The sequence below is a fragment of the Phodopus roborovskii genome, unplaced genomic scaffold, assembly GCF_943737965.1.
Source record: "Phodopus roborovskii unplaced genomic scaffold, PHOROB, whole genome shotgun sequence".
NCBI classification, from domain to species: Eukaryota; Metazoa; Chordata; class Mammalia; order Rodentia; family Cricetidae; genus Phodopus; species Phodopus roborovskii.
The window spans coordinates 12,369,110-12,388,130 of record NW_026126407.1 but is presented as its reverse complement, the minus strand read 5'-3'; the positions used below and the strand labels follow the sequence as shown (position 1 = coordinate 12,388,130).

The window sequence follows — 19,021 nt, the reverse complement described above, 5'->3', positions numbered from 1 at the left end:
ATGGGGCCGGCGGTGAGAACGTGACTATGATGGTTTCAGCTAGCTTGGCAGGAGTAGGAGTGGGGTTCATGTCAAGTAGGAGGGCCTGGAAGTGTTTGAAAATAGAGGACAGGAGCAGTAGGGGGGGAAAAAAAAACAAACGGATGAGGACTCTGGAATGCCTGTGGGTGGGTTCCTAGGGCCAGACCTAAAGTAGACCCTTGGTCAACAGATCAGCAGAGTCCCCTGGGTCTTCTTGAACTGCCTGCAAGTTGGGGAGGATGAACCTTCCAAAATTGCTTTCAACATATTTGCTTTTTTTTTTTTTTTTTTAATTTAAGGGGGGGGGTGCCATAGACCGTTACATAACAAATTTGGAGGTGCTTTTCCAATGGCATTCCTGTAGCTGGCCGGTTAGCTCAGTTGGTTAGAGCGTGGTGCTAATAACGCCAAGGTCGCGGGTTCGATCCCCGTACGGGCCAGAAGCTTGACGTTTTTGTTTAGGGGATGCTTTTTGTGTAAAAGATTAGTTCCTGGGACTTGTAATTGCAGAACGAGTCGTTTGTAATCTCTTAAAACCTGAATTGCCAGCGGTCTACAACTGCGAAGCAACACTCTCCGGCGTCTAGAAAGCAGGGAACGAACAATCTGGGTCTCCGCTGCTGCCGCTTCCTTTCCCACACGATCTTTGCTGGACACCAAAGACCGGGGAGCATCCGGAAGGAAGGTTCGCGGGAAGCGCGGCGCCGAACGTCCAACCCGATCCCGTCCCGCTCTGGCTTTTGGCACCATCTTCCTGTCTCGCACCACCGAGAACCGGAAAATGGACGGGGTGGGGCGGGAAAGCGCTCAGGAAGTAACAAAGGCATAGGATAAAAACAGCCTCACATGTTCTGTAGTCGTGGCCGAGTGGTTAAGGCGATGGACTAGAAATCCATTGGGGTCTCCCCGCGCAGGTTCGAATCCTGCCGACTACGGCTTATAACTTTTTAACTCTTGAAAGTTTTGGCTGTATTAATGGTTTCTGTCTCAGGTGAGAACTATGCAAAGTCCCCTCAGGATTCTAGAATCCTAGCTTAGTCACACTCAGCCCTCTTCTTAGTTGTAAGGTACCTCAGAGTTGAAGGGCCTCACGGACAGTTGGGGAGATGCAAGACAATTAAGTATGTTTTAGATTACAGCCAGTGTGGTTTGAACTCTGAACCATAAATCCCTGTAGTACTTTCCAGAAGGACTTAATTATGCCCTTGGCGCCGTGGCTTAGTTGGTTAAAGCGCCTGTCTAGTAAACAGGAGATCCTGGGTTCGAATCCCAGCGGTGCCTTGTGGATGACCCAAGTGAAAAGTTTTCGTTTTTAACCTTTACCAATTTTATATAAGAGCAACATCACGTCTATTACCTTACTGGAAATTCTGCCTTGTATCCGTAGTGGCCCATTAGTACCACACCTCCCTGATCCCATTACTCTTTCTGTTTGAACCACTGTGCATTTCGTTTGGCTTGGGGCTTTGTAGTTTTATACTTTGGATATTTTATATAAATCATTATACGTTAAAATCTGGTGTGGAATCTAGATGCAGTCCTATGGTGGCAGGCCTTTCATGGGAAGCTACTACTCCACCCACCTCCATCTGTCCCACAAGGAGCCAGTTAGGGTCGGAGTCAGCAGGGCTTGACAGGCCTGCCACCAGGACGAGGAGTCGTGGGGAGCCCCACGGGCTCTACTGGGGCGGCTCTGGCACACTAGGCTAGATGATCACAGTCGACAGTGATGCTGACAGCGGGGTATTGGCATGGCTGAACCTCCTTGGGAGACAGACAGTATAGACTCCATTCATTCCCGGTAGGCAATGGCTGAGTGAAAGTGTGGGCTTGAAGGAATTGCTCTCTCTGAGACAAGATGGTGAGATACGGAACCCAGAGCACATTTTGAGCAAGGCAGTAAGGTAGACCTTTTTCTCAGGCTCTTTCAACACAAGTCAGAAGGGCAGGGACAGGGCGCCACAAGAGCGTTGGAAGAGGTGGCGTCTCGTCATGCCTCATCCTGCCTCAGAATGCCGGGTGGTGGGCAGACCCAGCAAGACTAGGTAGGAACTTGCTGGACAATCTATGGGGAAACTGCGGTGCGATGGCCAGCATGGGGCAGTGGGCGACACAATAAAAACAAAAGGAACGGAGAGACGGCTCAATGGTTAACAGCACTGGTTGCTCTTCCAGAGGAGCCCGATTCAATCCCCAGCCATCTATCTGTAACTCAGTCCCAGGGGATCCGACACCCTCTTCTGGTCTGCAATCACTAGGTTATATGTGCAAGACACCCATTCCTACCTGGACATGGTGGCTCAGACCTTCAATTCCAGCCCTCAGTACAAGGTCATCCTTAGCCATTTACGTAAGTGAGAGGAAGACCAGCCTGTGTTTAGTGAGATGTTATGTAGAAAATGCGCGTGCACGTACACACACACACACACACCACGAGGGGTGGACAGTTGCAGGAAGAAAATTCTAGACATGCTTTTGAAAAGCAATGTCTTAGTAACTGACAGGATATGGATGAGGAAATTCTGCAGGGTAGCATCTGCCAATGACTGCAGTGCAAATGCATCAAGACTTCTAAAGCCCTATCCCAATATAGTGGCAGCTCAAAGTTAAATCCCAGAACTGTGTATTTCAGTGTAAAGCTTTGACTCCTATTACAAGATGAGATATTTTCATCAAAGTCTAGAGACGAGAGCACTTCACAGTGTGTAAAAGCACATTTGTACTCGTTTTGTAGGAAGCTTTTTAAAGGCATGCATCGTTCAACGTCCTTGCTGTGTGTGAATCTCAGAGGCGAGGCTGGCCGCAGGGGCAAAGCTAACCTTTGAAGTGCCTGTCTTTGTTTCTCCGCCTTGTGTAACCCGCTGACTAACGAAGAGGCGTGAAACACAGCTTTTAGGGTTGTAATCCATCGTCTTCTGGGATTGCTGACTCTGAATAAAGATTCAATTTCTGGCCTTTGTCGGTGTTTCAGGCGGCACACACCCAGTTACTCTGGGAGATAACGAGAAAGCTAAACGGGAGGGTATGAGAACTCTGATCTTACGAGCTGGGGACCCCGGGCCCGGGGCTGGCAGGTCGTGTGGGAAGATGGTGGGCTCCTGAAGAGTCTGTCCCAGGTCACTGCAGTAATACCAAGGTAGAGGTGGCGAGCAAAGCTGCCTTTCACCGCAGGAGTTCAGGACGCGATCCCCGGCCAGTTTCCAAACCAAGACGCTCGTGCATGGGTTGACGTCCAAGCTCCAGCGTGGGCCGGGGGACTGCGGGCAGGGCTCGGAGCGGAGGGCCAGAGACCTCAGCGTTTGCCACCCGTCTCTGACACAGCACAGGGGTGCGGAGACGCCGCACCCGGCGGCCACGGGTCCGAACACCGCTGCGAGCAAGCCAGGGTTTTGCTCGGGGCGCGCTCCGAGCAGCCACGCTCTAGGGCCGGGCCCCGCCCACGCAGCAGCAAATGCCGTGCGACCTCTATGGGCGTCTGTGGACAGGGTCGGATGTCGGCTCGTTGGTCTAGGGGTATGATTCTCGCTTCGGGTGCGAGAGGTCCCGGGTTCAAATCCCGGACGAGCCCCGTCTTTGCACTTTTTCTTTGGGTGACGGAAACGTCACTTCTGGAGTTGGGGCCGACATGACAAGGCCTGTTTTGGGCAAGTCCAGACGTCGCCTTGGCCGCTGCAGGCTGGCACCAGTGTGACCCATGTCCGTCTTGGATTACCGGTAAGTGGCAGAGGGTGAGGGCGGGAGATGTCAGCGCTCCGGCTTCGCAGCCCCGGAGACCAGGCCGCCTGTGCCTTCCGGTCACGCCTCGGGTCACCTGCGCCTCCCGGTTGGTGGACCCAGTTTCCGGTGCCGCCTGTGACGGGCGCAGATTCCCATCGCCACGCTGAGTGGTGAGAAACAGCCTCGGCCCAGAGCCCAGATCAGCGATCCGAAGACACTTGTTGTCAGCTTACTCCTCGTTAGTATAGTGGTGAGTATCCCCGCCTGTCACGCGGGAGACCGGGGTTCGATTCCCCGACGGGGAGGGCTTCAGCTTTTGCTTTACACAGTGGACTTTATGCAATTCCAGGAAACACTGGGCATTGCAGGAACGTAGTTTAAAGTTTAGGAGAACTGCTACTGCCGATTGTAGACGCCAGACTGAAGCTTTGCTTTGGGCCCCGGGCATACAGGCCTGGATTTGCCCCGCAACTCAAGCAGGGTACACGCACGGGGAAGGCATACAGGACGCATGAGGAGGGAGACCGGCAAAGGGCCGGGGTTGCGGCAGCGTGCAGGACCGGCCTCCGGGACTCCAAGGCCGGGCGGCAAAATGAGTCTTCGGACACTTGCCTCCACTCGAGTTGGCCCAGAGGGTTAAGAAAAACTAATCGTTGCGTTGGCCGGGAATCGAACCCGGGTCAACTGCTTGGAAGGCAGCTATGCTCACCACTATACCACCAACGCATGTGAGAGAACTAGAAGCTGCGTTCTTACTTATACTCATATACTCTGTATCTTCGGTATTATTACATCTGTATGATTTTAAAAAAAGTACGAATATGAAAAACAAAATCCACAGAAACTAAACGAGATTTTTTTTGTCATTAGTACAGCTGGGACTAAATGTGAAATTCTGGTTAGGAGTCAGTGACACCATAATGACATCATCTCTAGAAAATCAAACAAAATTCGCATATTGAAGTCGTTTCTGAGTGAGCTTAGGGTGGTCCAAGGCTAAAGAGCTTGCCTTTCTGCAAACGTTCCTAAGTAATCACGAGTCATTCATGCTTGATTTCCGCGGCCTGAAACTGCGAGCCCGGCGGGCGGACACCCGGCCTGAGAAACTCGCAAGATCATGGCGGAGACGACTTCTGTTCACGCCAAACACGGCCCGCATGGCGCACGGAGGCCTCGTGGCGCAACGGTAGCGCGTCTGACTCCAGATCAGAAGGTTGCGTGTTCAAATCACGTCGGGGTCATCTGTAGTTTCTTTTCTACTTAATACGTGTTATAAATATTAACCTTAAAGGAAAGAAAAGACAACATTGTTTTCTCAGAGTTGCTAAATCATGTCTTAAGTTTTACATCTTTTTGCGGTTTCTGTCAAAATATTTAGATATGCTAACAGCAATTATTAATGAACAGTCCCCCAACTCTTGCACAGAAAATGTATTTAAGGCAATTAAAAAAACTGTAGCCATAGTTAATCCCTTTAAAAACCACTGTTTTCGCTTTGGATTTCTTAATTTATGTTTACTAGTGGGGTACACACACACACACACACACACACACACACACACACACAATCTTCAAAAGTCAGAAATAAAATGAAATTTACGTCCAAGTTTCTTGTCTTGCCTTCTTGACCTCACTCCTCCTGGGCCGTGTCCTGTCAGGACACCTTGTCACACGGACCAAGACGGTGGCACGCCGTAGATAGTCTTTGTTGCAGAAGTTGTGTTTGCCCAACTTTGGAGTCCCCACAATAGTTCTGGTCCTTCCCAGGCACGTGAAAATCAGCGCTTGGCAGGAAAGCAGGGGCAAATACTCCCTTCTGGCCACAGTCAATGTTAACTTGACGAGAGTCCACATTTACCATCACTCAAGAGATGGCATGAGAATGTAGAGTTAACCGGGCGGGAATTGCTAATCTATAGAATTTGTAAGCGGAGTTAATGGAACTCCTGGCAATCCTCCTGCCCCAGGCTCCAGGGGACTTAATTTTTTAGGAACCAGAAAAGTAGAGAAACGAGAATCTTAATCCGCTCCTAGTTTGCGTCTCGACGGGTTGCGTCACAAGAAATGTAGCCAATGAGAGCGGTGTTGGGTGGCGGCTGAGCCAATGGGCTCAGAGCGGGAGATTTGAAAGTGTCCGGGTCACGGAGCGGCCGTCCAGCTAGTCCAACGTGCCGGTGCCGAGCCGAGAGGGGAGCGGCTGCGCCTTGGGCTCCGGAGGGCGCAGGTAGCCCACGGCGTCCGGCTCGGTTGGCCGGGCCACGCGCCCGCCGGGCCCCCGAGGGAGGGGTGCAGAGAGGGGCGCCCCGACCTCGGCCTGCGCGCTCATTCGCTCCCCGCCCTGGCTTGCCCTCGCTGCAGGCCTCTGCTCTGCCCCTCACGCCGTTTCCCTCTCTGCCCAGCTCTCCTCCGGCTTTCCCCGCGAATGGCTCAGAAGGAGAACGCCTACCCGTGGCCCTACGGCTCGCAGACGGTAAGGTCCCGGCCGCATTCCTCGCCCCTCCCTCGGAAGGGAGGCCTTGGAGGTAGATGGGGGCCCTGCCGATGGCTGTGCTCAGAGCGCTCCCGACGGGTTCCCCGGGAGTCTGCTGGCAGAGCTCAGTCTGATCACTTGCAGCCTTATCGTATCAGATGTAGCCAAGCCGAATCTGAGGGCTTCTGTGGAGCTGAGCCTGCTCGTCACATACACAAACAATAACTGGGACTGAGCAAGAGGCAGCATTGTGCTATCGGGCCGTGAATCCCACCCACCGGTCTGAAAAAAAAAAGTGACTACACAGAAATTAGCTGTAGAATAGAAAGTTAGTGTTTGAAACCCAGGACCTGCGGTTTTGATGTACTGTTGAGCTACAGTCCAGCCCTAGAATTTATCTTAATGAGTGGTTGGAGCTAAGGATCCAAATAAATTTGAAATTGTGTGTGTGCGCGCGTGTGTAAATGCATGAACCCATCTATACTGACATCCCCGTGGGAGGTTTGTAGGCGCACACTAGGGTCTCCTCTTGGCTGAAGAAATGAGCTAGTAAGCACGATAGTGCACATCTGTAATACAGCACACTTGTAATGAGCTTGGCAAGACAATGGGACCCTAAGCCCTCCCCCAAAATGAAGAGTCCTTCAGTTTGTTCCCGGTTGGTCGGGCCTGGGCATCCTGGACAGTCCATCTGTTTCCTTGTCCCAGCTTCTTCCCGAGGAAGAGTGGAGTCTGAGTGAGACACCACTGTTACCTTTACCTTGGGCACTATCAAACGAAACAATCTATTGCTTAGTGAAATCTGAAAGTGAAGCTGTAGCCCAAGGCCTTCAGCATCCCTCCCCTCCGCTGGTGCGTCTTCGTGAGCTCAGGCTGCTATGTGAACCTGGATGAATGTGTGATGTGTAGAGCTATCCAGATTGGACATTGCCGCGCTTGAGCAGGTGGTGTGGGTCAAGGCCAGGTGAATTGTTAGGTGTCAAACACCCCTTGTCTTGGGTGGTTTTTTTGCTTGTCTGTTTGTTTGGTTTTTGGTTTTTTTGAGACAGGGTTTCTCTGTGGCTTTGGAGCCTGTCCTGGAACTAGTTCTTGTAGACCTGCCTGCCTCTGCCTCCCGAGTGCTGGGACTAAAAGCTTGCACCCTTCATCTCAGGTTGTGTCTTAATAACCCGTTTCTTCTGGAGCAAGAGCTAGCGGCTAGGTAGTCAAACTATGGTGTATCACTATTGCTCTATGAACTATGAGGGGATGGATGGATTCTTTAGCAGGCAGCTGGACTGCTGCTTGTAGCATATTCCAGCTAGGCCACAGGGACAAGGACACCCTCAGAGCTACCCTTTGCTCCTCAGTCTCATTCAGGTCTGAACACCCTGCCCCAGAGAGTCCTGCAGAAGGAGCCTGCTCTGACATCTGCGCTCACCCTCATGAACCGGTCCAATGGCCAGTCCACAGGTACCGGGAGCAACGGGGAGAGGATTGGCCCAAGGGACCAGAGCCCAAAGGAGGGTATAAGGTGAGAATGTCAAAGGAGGAACTCAAGGTGCCTGCTCTCTCCTTAGCTGCCCCTGGCCAGAAGTTGGCTGAAAGTGTCAGTCGGGGTCCCAATGCCTTGTAAGTACCCCAAAGCGGGAAGGGGACTTAAATAGCGGTGAGGGGAAATGGGGGAGTTAAAGGGAACAGGGATAGAGAGAAATCAAACACCTTAGAAGGTGATCCAGCCAGCATTGAGCTGCCTTCCCCGCACTTGTCTAATCAGGCGGTCCCTCACTATCGACGACTTTGAGATTGGGCGTCCTCTGGGCAAAGGCAAATTTGGAAATGTGTACTTGGCTCGGGAGAAAAAAAGCCATTTCATCGTTGCGCTCAAGATCCTCTTCAAGTCTCAGATTGAAAAGGAGGGAGTGGAGCACCAGCTACGCCGAGAGATCGAAATCCAGGCACACCTGCAGTATGCTGCTCACCCCGGCCCCGGCCCCGGCCCCGGCCCCGGCCCCGGCCCCGGCCCCTGCCAGCCTGATCACCCCACATCCCTGTTTCTGTAATCCCAGCAGTGCCTTACTCTATCTGGACCACCTGTCAGCTCCTCCTTACACTCCCGCCCTGATCTAGGCCTTTGCTATCTGTCCTGTCTCCTAGATGCAAGCCGAAGCTTCCTTTCTCTTTGTCCCAGACATCCCAACATTCTTCGGCTGTACAATTACTTCTATGACCGGCGTAGGATCTACTTGATACTGGAATACGCCCCGAGGGGAGAACTCTACAAGGAACTACAGAAGAACCGAACTTTCGATGAGCAGCGAACAGCCACGGTCAGGACCCGGTGTGGGACGTGAGGCTGGGGCTGTCACTTGGAAGTGGAGGCCTGTTTGACCTTCTGCTGTGAACCCTTGTAGATCATGGAGGAACTGTCAGATGCGCTGATGTACTGCCACAAGAAGAAGGTGATTCACAGGGACATAAAACCTGAGAACCTGCTGTTAGGTCTCCAGGGCGAGCTGAAGATCGCGGACTTCGGCTGGTCTGTGCATGCTCCCTCCCTGAGGTATGGTGGGACTGGGGGCTGTCCCCTGGTATGAGGCTGTGATAGTCTGTGTACAGCTCTTCTGCATCTTGTTCTTCGGGGTGGGGTTTGTCTCCACGTAATGTAGATGTGGCCATATCTTTACAGAAATAGGTGACAATAATTCATGCTCTAAATTTTCTGCTCTTTCTATATAATAAAGTGGGCTCTCTCTCACCACATCATTGTGGAAACTCCCACACGATTGATTGATTGATTGAGACAGGGTCCTATGTAGCACAGAATGACTATAAACTCATCATATAGCCAAATTAAATTTCTGAACCTCCTTGCCTTTACCTCCAAACATAGTAGGATTACAGGCATTTATCACCGGGTCAGGTTTACCCCTGTTCATTGAAAGGAGATATGGCCTCACTGTGTTGCCCAGACTGAAGGCCAGCATACATGAGTATCTGGTATCACAAGCTTAGGTTGACATGCCGGGTTACCCATGTCACATTTTATTTTGGTTTGGTTTGGTTTTATAGTGTTGAGGATGGAACCCAGGGCCTTGCCTATGCTAGGCAAATGCTCCCTCACTGAGCCACACCTCTCAAAACTGCTTCCCAGTTCTTTAACTGTTTGGTTTTTTTTTTTGAGACAAGGTTTCTCTCTGTGTAGCCCTGGCTATACTGGAGCTCAATTTGTAGATCAGGCTGGTCTCAAACTCTCAGAGATCTACCTGCCTCTCTGCCTCCTGAGTGCTAGGATTAAAGGTGTGAATCACCAGTGCCTGGCCTCTAACAGTTTTTTGTTTTTATTTTTTTAAATAAGCATTTTTTAATAATTTACGTGCATTGATGTTTTGTCTGCATGTATGTCTGTGTGAAGGTGTCAGATCTTACAGTTACAAACAGCTGTGAGCTGCCATGTGGGTGCTGGGAATTGAACCCTGGTCCTGCAACTCGTGTTCTTAACTGCTGAACCATCTCTCTAGACCCCTCTTCCCAGTTTTTAGACAAGATTTTACCCGGTAGCCCAAGCTGGCCTCAGATTACCTCGGCTGCCCAATTAAGCCAGATGTAGTGATTTACGCCTTCCAATCCTGCCCTACTGAGGCAATGGAAGATGGTCTCTCTGAGGTTACAGTCAGTCTGCACTACTTAGTGAGCTCTAGGCCAGTCAAGAGAAACAAGGATTGGGATTAGAGGTGTACATCACAGTATCTAGTGACCCCATCGTTGTTTAATGCTTCATGTTATTGCACAGTAAAAATATAATCTGACTTAAGAAGTATTTGTGTGGTGGATGTTAGAGATCTTTTCTGTTTTTTCTTTGAAATGAGCATTGCCCTCACTCTGATTGTTTTATTTATTTATTGAGATTAACATAGCCGGGCAGTGGTGATGCACACCTTTAGTCCCAGCAGTTGGGAGGCAGAGGCAGGCAGTTTGAGGAGTTTGAGGCCAGCCTGGTCTACAGAGTGAGTTTCAGGACAGCCAGGGATATGTAGAGACATTGTATTAATTAAAAAAAAAAAAAAAAAAAAAAAAAAAAAAAAGCCAGGCATTGCTGGCACATGCCTTTAATTCCAGCACTTAGGAGGCAGAGGCAGGTGGATCTCTATGAGTTTGAGGCCAGTGTGGTCTACAGAGTTCCAGGACAGCCTCCAAAACAATACAGAGAAACCCTGTCTCGGAAAAAACAAACAAAATATTCAGATAATCAATTAGTGTGGACACGCTGGGACCATGTATGCCCTTTCCTGACACTTTGGCTTAGATGCACTGCCCCAGGGCATCCCGGGGTCTCTCCCCTACCCCAGGGCATCCCGGGGTCTCTCCCCTACCCCAGGGCATCCCGGGGTCTCTCCCCTACCCCAGGGCATCCCGGGGTCTCTCCCCTGCCCCAGGGCATCCCGGGGGTCTCTCCCCTGCCCCAGGGCATCCTGGGGTCTCTGGGCTGCCTACTGTCAAGGTAAAAGAGAGGCTGATTTTTGAGATCCTGCCCACTTCCTCATCCCATCAGGAGGAAAACCATGTGTGGCACGCTGGACTATCTGCCCCCAGAGATGATTGAGGGGCGCATGCATAACGAAATGGTAGATCTGTGGTGCATCGGGGTGCTTTGCTATGAACTGATGGTGGGGAACCCACCCTTTGAGAGCCCTAGCCACAGTGAGACATACCGTCGGATTGTCAAGGTAGGATGTCTGCCTGGGCTCTGCACTGTGGAAGCCAGGCTCTGGGATGGGCAAGGTGGATTCATAGGTCTCTTCATAGTCTCCCTATTTCATGAGTACTTCTTATTTATTCTCTGACAACTTTATATATATACACACACCCCACACACACTCCTTTCCCAACACATGCCCCACCCACTGTCATGTCCTCTTCCCTTTTATAGCCCCCTGAGACCAGCTAGTGCTGCCTGCATGAACACCAGCAGCCTACCTGTACCCACACTCCCAAAGGAAAATGACCCCCCCACAGCCACCCATTGTTACTGCCTCCTTGGGGGGGATGCAAACATCTCTTTGAGTCCTCACGGAGAACGTAGTCAGGGTAACACCCTTTTTCACCTGCAGGTGGACCTGAAGTTCCCCCCTTCTGTGCCTGAGGGGGCCCAGGACCTCATCTCCAAGCTGCTCAAGCATAAGCCCTCAGAACGGCTGCCCCTGGCCCAGGTCGCAGCTCACCCGTGGGTCCGGGCCCACTCTCGGAGGGTACTGTCTCCCTCTGCCCTTTAGCTTGCTTCATTTTTGTCCCTGTTGTTTGCTCGGTTTTGTTTGTAAATTTGTTTATGTGTTGGGGAAGGGGAGGGTTGTTCACAACTATCCCCAACTCCCATTCTAGGGAATCTGATCCCTCCTCTGACCTGCACAGGCAAAACCAGGCCCACATGTGGTGCACATACATGCAGACGAAACATAAAATGTTGTTAAAAACAACAACAGAAACAGTACTGGAGAGATGGCTGTTCCTCCAGAGAGCCAGGAGTTGAATTCACTGCACCACATGGTGCCCACAACCATCTGCAGGCACTAGGCATGGGTGTGGTACACACATATATACGTAGGCAAAACACCCATACACAGAATTTTAAGGACTTATACAGTCTGATTTCTGTCAATTTGCCAAATGTTATTTTAAAATACCGTAAGTCAAAAATGCATTAATCCAGCTTATCTGTGAAATATGCTTAGCCTAGCCTATCTTAAATTCAGAAAAATTATGTAGCACAAAGTATATTTTATAATAAAGCCTTAAATATTTCATGTTTTTGAATGCTGATTTGAAAGTAAAAGTAGTTGTTACACGTTGGCAATGTTGTGAAGCAGAAACCCAAGTTAGCTTGGCATGTCGTACATGCACTCAGGGCTGAGGCAGGAAAATCACCGCAAGTTTGAGGACAGCTTGGTGTGCATTCCCGGACACACAGTGATTGAAGTAAAACTTTCTGCTCTTGGGACTCTTCCTCCTGTTGGGCTGCTGTGTTCAACTTAAATATGAAAGTTTTTGCTTCGTCTTACTATATTTTATTTTGTTAGGTTTAGTTGTTATATCTTAGGAGCCTTGGTTGGTTGGTTTTGTTTGTTTAACTCTGGAACTCTATACCTGTCTGGCCTTGAATTTATAAAGATCCACCTGCCTCTGCATTCTGAATGCTGGGATTTAAGACTTGGGCCACCACAGCTCAGCAGATATATATATATATCAGGATATATGAGAAAGTTTTTTTTTTTTTTTTTTTTTACTTTTTTTGGCTTTTCAAGACAGGATTTCTCTGTATAACAACTCTGGCACTTGGCTTTTTAATCCTAGCACTTGGGAGGAGAAACTATCTCAAAAAACAAGACAAAACAAAACATGGCCAGTCAGATTAGTACATACAGGTCTTTAATCTCAGTTCTTAGGAGGCAGAGGCAGGCAGGTCTGAGTTTGAAGCCAGCCTGGTCTTTATAGCCAAGACTACATAGAGACTGTCCCAAAATGGTTTTGACACCTTCTGGGCTCTGAGGGCAGGTGGCATAGACATACTTGCAGTCAAAACACTCCTACACATTCAAAAATTAAAAAGTCAATGATAGATCAAGCCCAGAGCAGTGGCCCATACCTTTAATCTTAGTACATGGGAAATGGAAGCAACAGAATTGTTATGAGTTCAAAGCCAGCCTTAGCTACAGGGTGAGATCAAAATTATAAAAAGCTGCACAGTAAAGGAAACCATGCACAGTCAACAGAGTGAGGAGAAATCTTTCCCAACTGCGCCTCTCATAATTAATATCTAGAATTAATAAGTTTCCAAAAATTAAATACCAAACAAACCATTATATAATTGATAAATAGGCTAGTTAACAGAATAAAGGACTCTCAAAGGAAGATATACAAATAGCCAATAAATGTTTGAAAGTGTTCGCTACCCTTAGCCCTCAGGGAAATGGCAAATGATAAGTGCTTTGAGAGCCGTGAGGTGGCTTTGCAGGTGAAGGTGCTTCCACCCGAGTAACGTTGCTGGAGTCCATGGTGGGAGGAGGGAATTGACTCCTTCAAGTTATCCCCTGATCTCCACATGGGACGTGCGTGCGTGCGTGTGTGTGTGTGTGTGTGTGTGTGTGTGTGATGTGAAAGTAGAAATAGAATGGGGGAAGAAAGGGTCTAAAGGGGAAGGAAAGGGAGTAGAATTTACATGAAAGCAGAAGGGGGAGCAATTTGGGCGAAGGAAAGGGACAGAGGAGGGTAGGGAGGAGTGGGGTGCATAAGAACAGAGCATTGTGTGGCTGGATAGTGGTTCAGCAATTAAGAACTCAGATTTGGTTCCAAAGAACTCAGGTTAGGCAATTCACAACCAAATATAACTCCTCCATGGGATCTGGCCTTTTTGTGGCTTCCACAGGCACATAAATTTTTTTTAAAAGCATAATGATCAGTGATTAAGAGCTCTGACTGCTCTTCCAGAAGACCCAGGTTCAATTATCAGCAACCACATGGCAGCTCACAACTGTCTGTAACTTCAGTTCCAGGGGATCCAGAATCCTCATGCAGGCAAAATACCAAAGCACATAAAATAAAAATACATTAATTTGTTGAGTGTTGGTGGCACAGGCCTTTAATCTCAGCACCCGGGAAGCAGAAGCAGGTGGATCTCTGTGAGTCCAGCCTGATATACAGAGCTAGTTCCAGACAGGCTCCAAAGCAATACAGAGAAACCCTGTCTCAAAAAACAACCAAAAAAAAAAAAAAAAAAATCAAATGGTAAACGTAATGATATACATGTTTGAAAATGCCACAATCATTTTCTAATAAAAATTATAATTTTAAGGAAATTCACAATTTGATCAAAGTCCTCGGGAGCCAGTCCCAAACCCATCAGCTAGCAATCAAACCCCAAAACATGACTCTGGGGACATCAGATGTTCAAACCATAGCACCATCCAATCTATGAAGTATTATGTAGTTCTTTTTTAAAAAACAAAACATAAAGCTCTTAACCAGTTTGTGGTGGTGCCCACCTTTAATCCCAGTGCTTGAGAGGCAGAGGCAGACAGATCTCTGAGATTGATGATGGATTCCTGTTTAGCACAAATTTCTCATTCTGAACTTGACCTTGTAGGACTTGTCATGGGTGGAATCATACTAGAACATATAGACTAGGTAGTTGAGGTCAGTGGTACCTGCTCTACCAAAGTGGAAGACAACCCTGGTGAGCCAATATAGCCAGATGCATTCACTGTGACCTTTCCTGTGCGTCTCAGGGCTAAAGCGTCAAGGTGAAACTGTAGAACATCTGGTGGAGCAGAGAGCCAACTCAAAAAAGTTCATTTATTTTGAGTGTGTGCCTATGTTCGCTCACACCATGGCTCATGTGGAGGTCAAAGGACAAGTTCCCTCCTTCCACCATGTGGGCCCTGGGAATTTAACTGGCTGCTGGGCTACTACTAGTTTCCTACATCTCATAATCAGCTATATCTTGGTGATTTAAAAAAAAAAAAAAAACTATTTGTTCCTCTGTTCTAAACACACACAAAATAAAGCTGGGTGGTTGGGGGTGGGGAGAATAAGGAGATTATGGTGCCTCATGCTTGAATCCTAGTACTAGGGAGGCTCAGGCAGAAAGATCTTGAGTTCAAGGCCAACCTGGACTGCAGGAGTGAGGGCCACAAGGCCTAGGCATGTTGCTTAGGAGAGCTGACAATGGGAAGGCGAGCACAGGAAGTGTAACAGGAACCACTGGCTGTTGTGGAAATGTTTGCTAAAGGAGACAGAGTAAGTAGAAGACTAAGATGATAGTGGCCCAGTCTCACTTGAGGGCACTACATTCTGCCAATCTGGAAAGGCAGCAGTACTTAAAACAAATTAGTGAAAAACTAGCCAATAAAATCAATAAAACAAATGGCAGCATATGCTATTGAGGATCAAGGTAAAGGAAAAAACACTTATTCATTGCTGGTGGGAGTGCAAACTTGTACAGCCACTATGGAAATCAGTATGACAGTTCCTCCGGAAACTGGAAATCGATGTACCTCAAGATCCTGCTGTACCACTCTTGGGCATATACCCAAAGGATTCTACATCCTACTACAGGGATAATTGCTCATCCATATCCATTCATAATAGAATTAAAAACAGCCTAAATGTCCATCAACTAATGAGTGCATAATGGAAATGTGATCTTTTTACACAATGGAATAGTATTCAGCTATTAAGAAAGAGATTATGACATTACAGCTCAATGAATAGAGAAAAAAATTATTCTGAGCGAGGTAACCCAGGTCCAAAAAGGCAAAGATTGTTTTCTCTTATTTGTGAATGTTAGCTTTTAAGCTTTTGATGTGTGTGCTACAGTCTGAATAAGCACAGAGGTTAGATACCCAGTAAAGAACCAGGGGGTAGGAGAGGCCCTCTAAGGAACAGGAAATAGAATATATTGGTATGGAGAAACAAAAAGGAAACTAGAATAGGAAGATTAAATTGGTGTGAGGTAAAGAAGGAAATGGGGGGGGGGCAACTAACACTAAATGCCATTTAGAAAACTGTACCAAGGACAGGCAGTGGTGGCACACACCTTTAATCCCAACACTTCAGAGACAGAGGCAAGCAGATCTCTCTGAATTTGAGGCCAGCCTAGTCTACAGAATGAGTTCCAGGACACCCTGTCTCGAAACACCAAATAAATAGACAACTATATGAAAATCTACTGTAGAAGCTTCCTAAAATATGTACATATATGAAAGGAATCTAAATGGAGTCCCCAAATAGTCAGGAAGACAATGTCCCAATTAGACATGCCACCAGGTAAAACCTCCAGTGCCAAAGGGATCCCATGGAGCTCTCTAAAGATCAAAGGCTGTTGCTAAGGCTATTGGTTACTCTCCACAACCTAATGGTAAGTCCGCATTGCTGAAGACAACACTTGTGTAGCAACACAGAGAAGTCGAACTGATGTCTTAACTAGAGGCTTCACTCCTACTGACTAATATTTATGGTACTGAAAGGCACTGTGCATGCTATTGGAGGAGAAAGGTAATCATTATCCCCCATCGACAAACAGAGTTACCTACAAGTGCAATAGAGGCACAAATGTAACCAAGCACTTTTGGATTTAAGGCTCACTGCATGAGATGGAACCCATGCCTGACGCTGCTAAAGTGGCCAAGAACCTGACTAGATAGGTCATGGGCCCAGGTTAGGTCCCTAACACTGCTGCTGCTGCGACTCTACACAGGCATAAAATGACTCCTAATGACATATTGCTATGCCCACGGAACAGTGCATCACTCAACCTTCCTAAGGGAAGTGTCTTTCAGTTGGTGATTATTAGCACAAAGACCCACAGCTAGACAATGTCAGAGAGTACTGAGTCCTAAATGGGATGTCCTCATGAAACCCTCCCCTCAAACATGAGGACGATGTGGAAGATGAGGCAGAAAGATTGAAAGGGCCATCGGTGGTGGGTGTCTCTACGGAAACTGTCTTCCAAGTACAGCAAGTACAACATACAATGGGACTGATGCACATATGAACTCCAGAGACTGGCAGCACATACAAGACCTGCACAGGTTTGTGCTAGACAGACAGGGTCCCAGCCCTGAGGGAAGAGTGAAAAGAAGGTCCCAGCCCTAGTCAAGGTATCTGCAAATGACACCTGCTGGCAAAGGGAAAATCGCATTCAAATGCAGGCACTATGCCCAGGAAGAGGCGGCTAATACAGGACCAACTCAGTGGTATTTTCATGGACTTTTCGTTTTTGTTTTGCTTTAGACATTCTTTTTTTTTTGGGGGGGGTCTTAGTCTTTTGCTTGGTTTTGATGTTAACTTCTGTAGATTTTTAGTTTCTTGCTTTTCTTTTCTTATTTTATGTGTATCGGTGTTTTGCCTCCATGCATGTCTGGGTGAGGGTGTCAGATCTTGGAGTTACAGACAATTGTGAGCTGCCTTGTGGCTGGGAATTTAACCCAGGTCCAGCAGTCAGTGCTCTTAACCACTGAGCTGTCTCTCTTACCCCTTTGCTTTTATATGTATCTGTTTATTTGTTTTTTGTTTTTTTGTTTGTTTTGGGTTTTTTGTTTTTTTGAGACAGGGTTTCTCTGTGTAGCCCTGGCTGTCCAGAAATTCACTCTGTAGACCAGACTGGCCTCGAACTCACAGAGATCCTCCTGCTTCTGCCTCCCCAGTGCTGGGATTAAAAGTGTGAACCACCATCAAATCACCTGGCTTCTTTTTATTTTTAAAGGAGAGAGAGTATACAAGTTGGATGGGTAGGGAGATGGGAAGAGTCTGGGAGGGGTGGGAGAGGAAAAACACGATTAAAAATATAAGAAAAAATTTTCAATAAAAAATAATAAAAGAAAATCTATTAGTGAGAGAGGCACATAGAAAAAAAGCAAAAATGTACACTACCACACCAAAAGTTTTTTGTTTTTGGTTTGTTTTTTTGTTTGTTTGTTTGTTTTTGTTGTTTTGTTTTGTTTTGTTTCGAGACAGGGATTCTCTGTATTCGTACCTGTCCTGGAACTAGCTCCTTAGACCAAGCTGGCCTCGAACTCACAGAAATCCACCTGCTTCTGCCTCCCGACAAATGTCATCTTATTATTTGAATTTAAAACCCATTTTGGTGGTGGCGAGACATTCCTTTGGCATGTTTTTACAATTCCTTGGATTATGGTTTAAAAAAAGAACTCAAAAGATTTGCAAAAACCGGGCAGTGGTGATGCACGCCTGTAATCCCAACACCAAGGAGTCAGAAAAGGGAAAATCAACAATAGCAAGCAAAGACAAGAACAGAATAAGGACTGTCAGGGTGCAGGGAACTGCAAAAGTCAATGTTGGTGCTGCCAAAAGGGAAAGTAAAGACTCTGCAATGGCTATCAGCGGTGATTGTACAAAATCTGCACATAGGATTCCACTTCAAAAACGTCACACCTATTATAAGCCGAGGAAAAATGTTCATTTGTTTTGTTAAAGACAAGGGACCCAGAGCTTCAGTTGTATTTTGCAGCTGACAATTTTTCAACCAACAGTTTGCCCAGGGGAAAAAAATCTCCACCCGCTACAGAAACTACAGTACCCTGTGAGATGTAGCCCCCGTCTGAATCTTGGTCTCGATGTTAGAAATCCTCTTCCTTCTCGTTTATTTTAGTCCCAGTGTCCTCCCTCTGTCTCTTCCTCAATCCCGTGCCCCAACGCCTGTTTATATCAAACCTCTTTGCTTCTGAGGTTCCGGAAAGCCGCTGTCCTCTCCGCCTGCGCGACGGCTTACATGCTCTTCCCATCAGAGACCTTTCCTGACCGAGGCCTCATCTAACTCCAACTACTTAACTCTCAATCACAGCCCTTTATTCCCCGCCCTCCCCCTCGCAGAGTGCTTATCGAAATGTTTGATCTTTTCTCTTGTGACAGCATCATATATTATCCTCCAATAGAGAGAAAGGTCTACGCAGAGGGGACGGGAGGCCAGAGAGTGGAAAATGCACGGGGAAGCCCACAGCGAGACGCTCTGGGTGGTCCAAAGACCCGGTCGGTCAACCTCTCCAGGATGGAACTAATTAATCAATCACTCATGATCCGCTGAGAATTGTGGCTTTAAAGTATTCTCATCCCAAGAACCTCCAGAAATCCCAACGACGACCCCAGCTGGGTGTGATTGCTAGGCAGTGATTCTGGACCACTCACTGTAGACGCAGCGTCTGGTCCCGCCCCCCACCCCCGCGGGGCTCCGGGCCTTTTTTTTTTCCCCAGATCTGCCCCCTTCAACTTCCGGAGAGGGCGGGGCGACAAGCACAGCTGTCACCTCCGAGCCGCCACCCGACT

General features: G+C 48.0%; 1 protein-coding gene and 7 non-coding genes across 8 annotated transcripts; 7 read left to right on the top strand and 1 right to left on the bottom strand.

Annotated features, from left to right (window-relative positions):
• The first annotated feature begins 387 nt into the window (after window positions 1–387).
• On the top strand, window positions 388–461 carry Trnai-aau (transfer RNA isoleucine (anticodon AAU)). Its single transcript has one exon. It is a non-coding gene; the product is annotated as a tRNA-Ile (tRNA).
• A 413-nt stretch (window positions 462–874) lies between these two features.
• Window positions 875–956, top strand: Trnas-aga (transfer RNA serine (anticodon AGA)). The gene has a single exon. It is a non-coding gene; the product is annotated as a tRNA-Ser (tRNA).
• Window positions 957–1,228: 272 nt separating this feature from the next.
• On the top strand, window positions 1,229–1,302 carry Trnat-agu (transfer RNA threonine (anticodon AGU)). The gene has a single exon. It is a non-coding gene; the product is annotated as a tRNA-Thr (tRNA).
• A 2,215-nt stretch (window positions 1,303–3,517) lies between these two features.
• On the top strand, window positions 3,518–3,589 carry Trnap-cgg (transfer RNA proline (anticodon CGG)). The gene has a single exon. It is a non-coding gene; the product is annotated as a tRNA-Pro (tRNA).
• A 382-nt stretch (window positions 3,590–3,971) lies between these two features.
• On the top strand, window positions 3,972–4,043 carry Trnad-guc (transfer RNA aspartic acid (anticodon GUC)). Its single transcript has one exon. It is a non-coding gene; the product is annotated as a tRNA-Asp (tRNA).
• A 349-nt stretch (window positions 4,044–4,392) lies between these two features.
• Window positions 4,393–4,464, bottom strand: Trnag-ucc (transfer RNA glycine (anticodon UCC)). Its single transcript has one exon. It is a non-coding gene; the product is annotated as a tRNA-Gly (tRNA).
• Window positions 4,465–4,907: 443 nt separating this feature from the next.
• Window positions 4,908–4,979, top strand: Trnaw-cca (transfer RNA tryptophan (anticodon CCA)). The gene has a single exon. It is a non-coding gene; the product is annotated as a tRNA-Trp (tRNA).
• Window positions 4,980–6,135: 1,156 nt separating this feature from the next.
• Aurkb (aurora kinase B) lies at window positions 6,136–11,988 on the top strand. Its single transcript, XM_051180307.1, has 8 exons — window positions 6,136–6,208; window positions 7,558–7,660; window positions 7,768–7,819; window positions 7,965–8,156; window positions 8,379–8,517; window positions 8,602–8,750; window positions 10,740–10,914; window positions 11,299–11,988. Exons 1-8 carry the CDS (start codon window positions 6,161–6,163, stop codon window positions 11,458–11,460), a joined length of 1,020 nt encoding a protein of 339 aa, XP_051036264.1. The 5' UTR covers window positions 6,136–6,160; the 3' UTR covers window positions 11,461–11,988.
• The last annotated feature ends 7,033 nt before the right edge of the window (window positions 11,989–19,021 follow it).

Coding starts and splice junctions, on each gene's coding strand:
- Aurkb (XM_051180307.1), top strand. CDS start 6,161: ATGGCTCAGAAGGAGAACGCCTACCCGTGGCCCTACGGCTCGCAGACG. Junction 8,157..8,378: donor GAAATCCAGGCACACCTGCA/GTATGCTGCTCA, acceptor TCTTTGTCCCAG/ACATCCCAACATTCTTCGGC. Junction 8,518..8,601: donor ATGAGCAGCGAACAGCCACG/GTCAGGACCCGG, acceptor GAACCCTTGTAG/ATCATGGAGGAACTGTCAGA.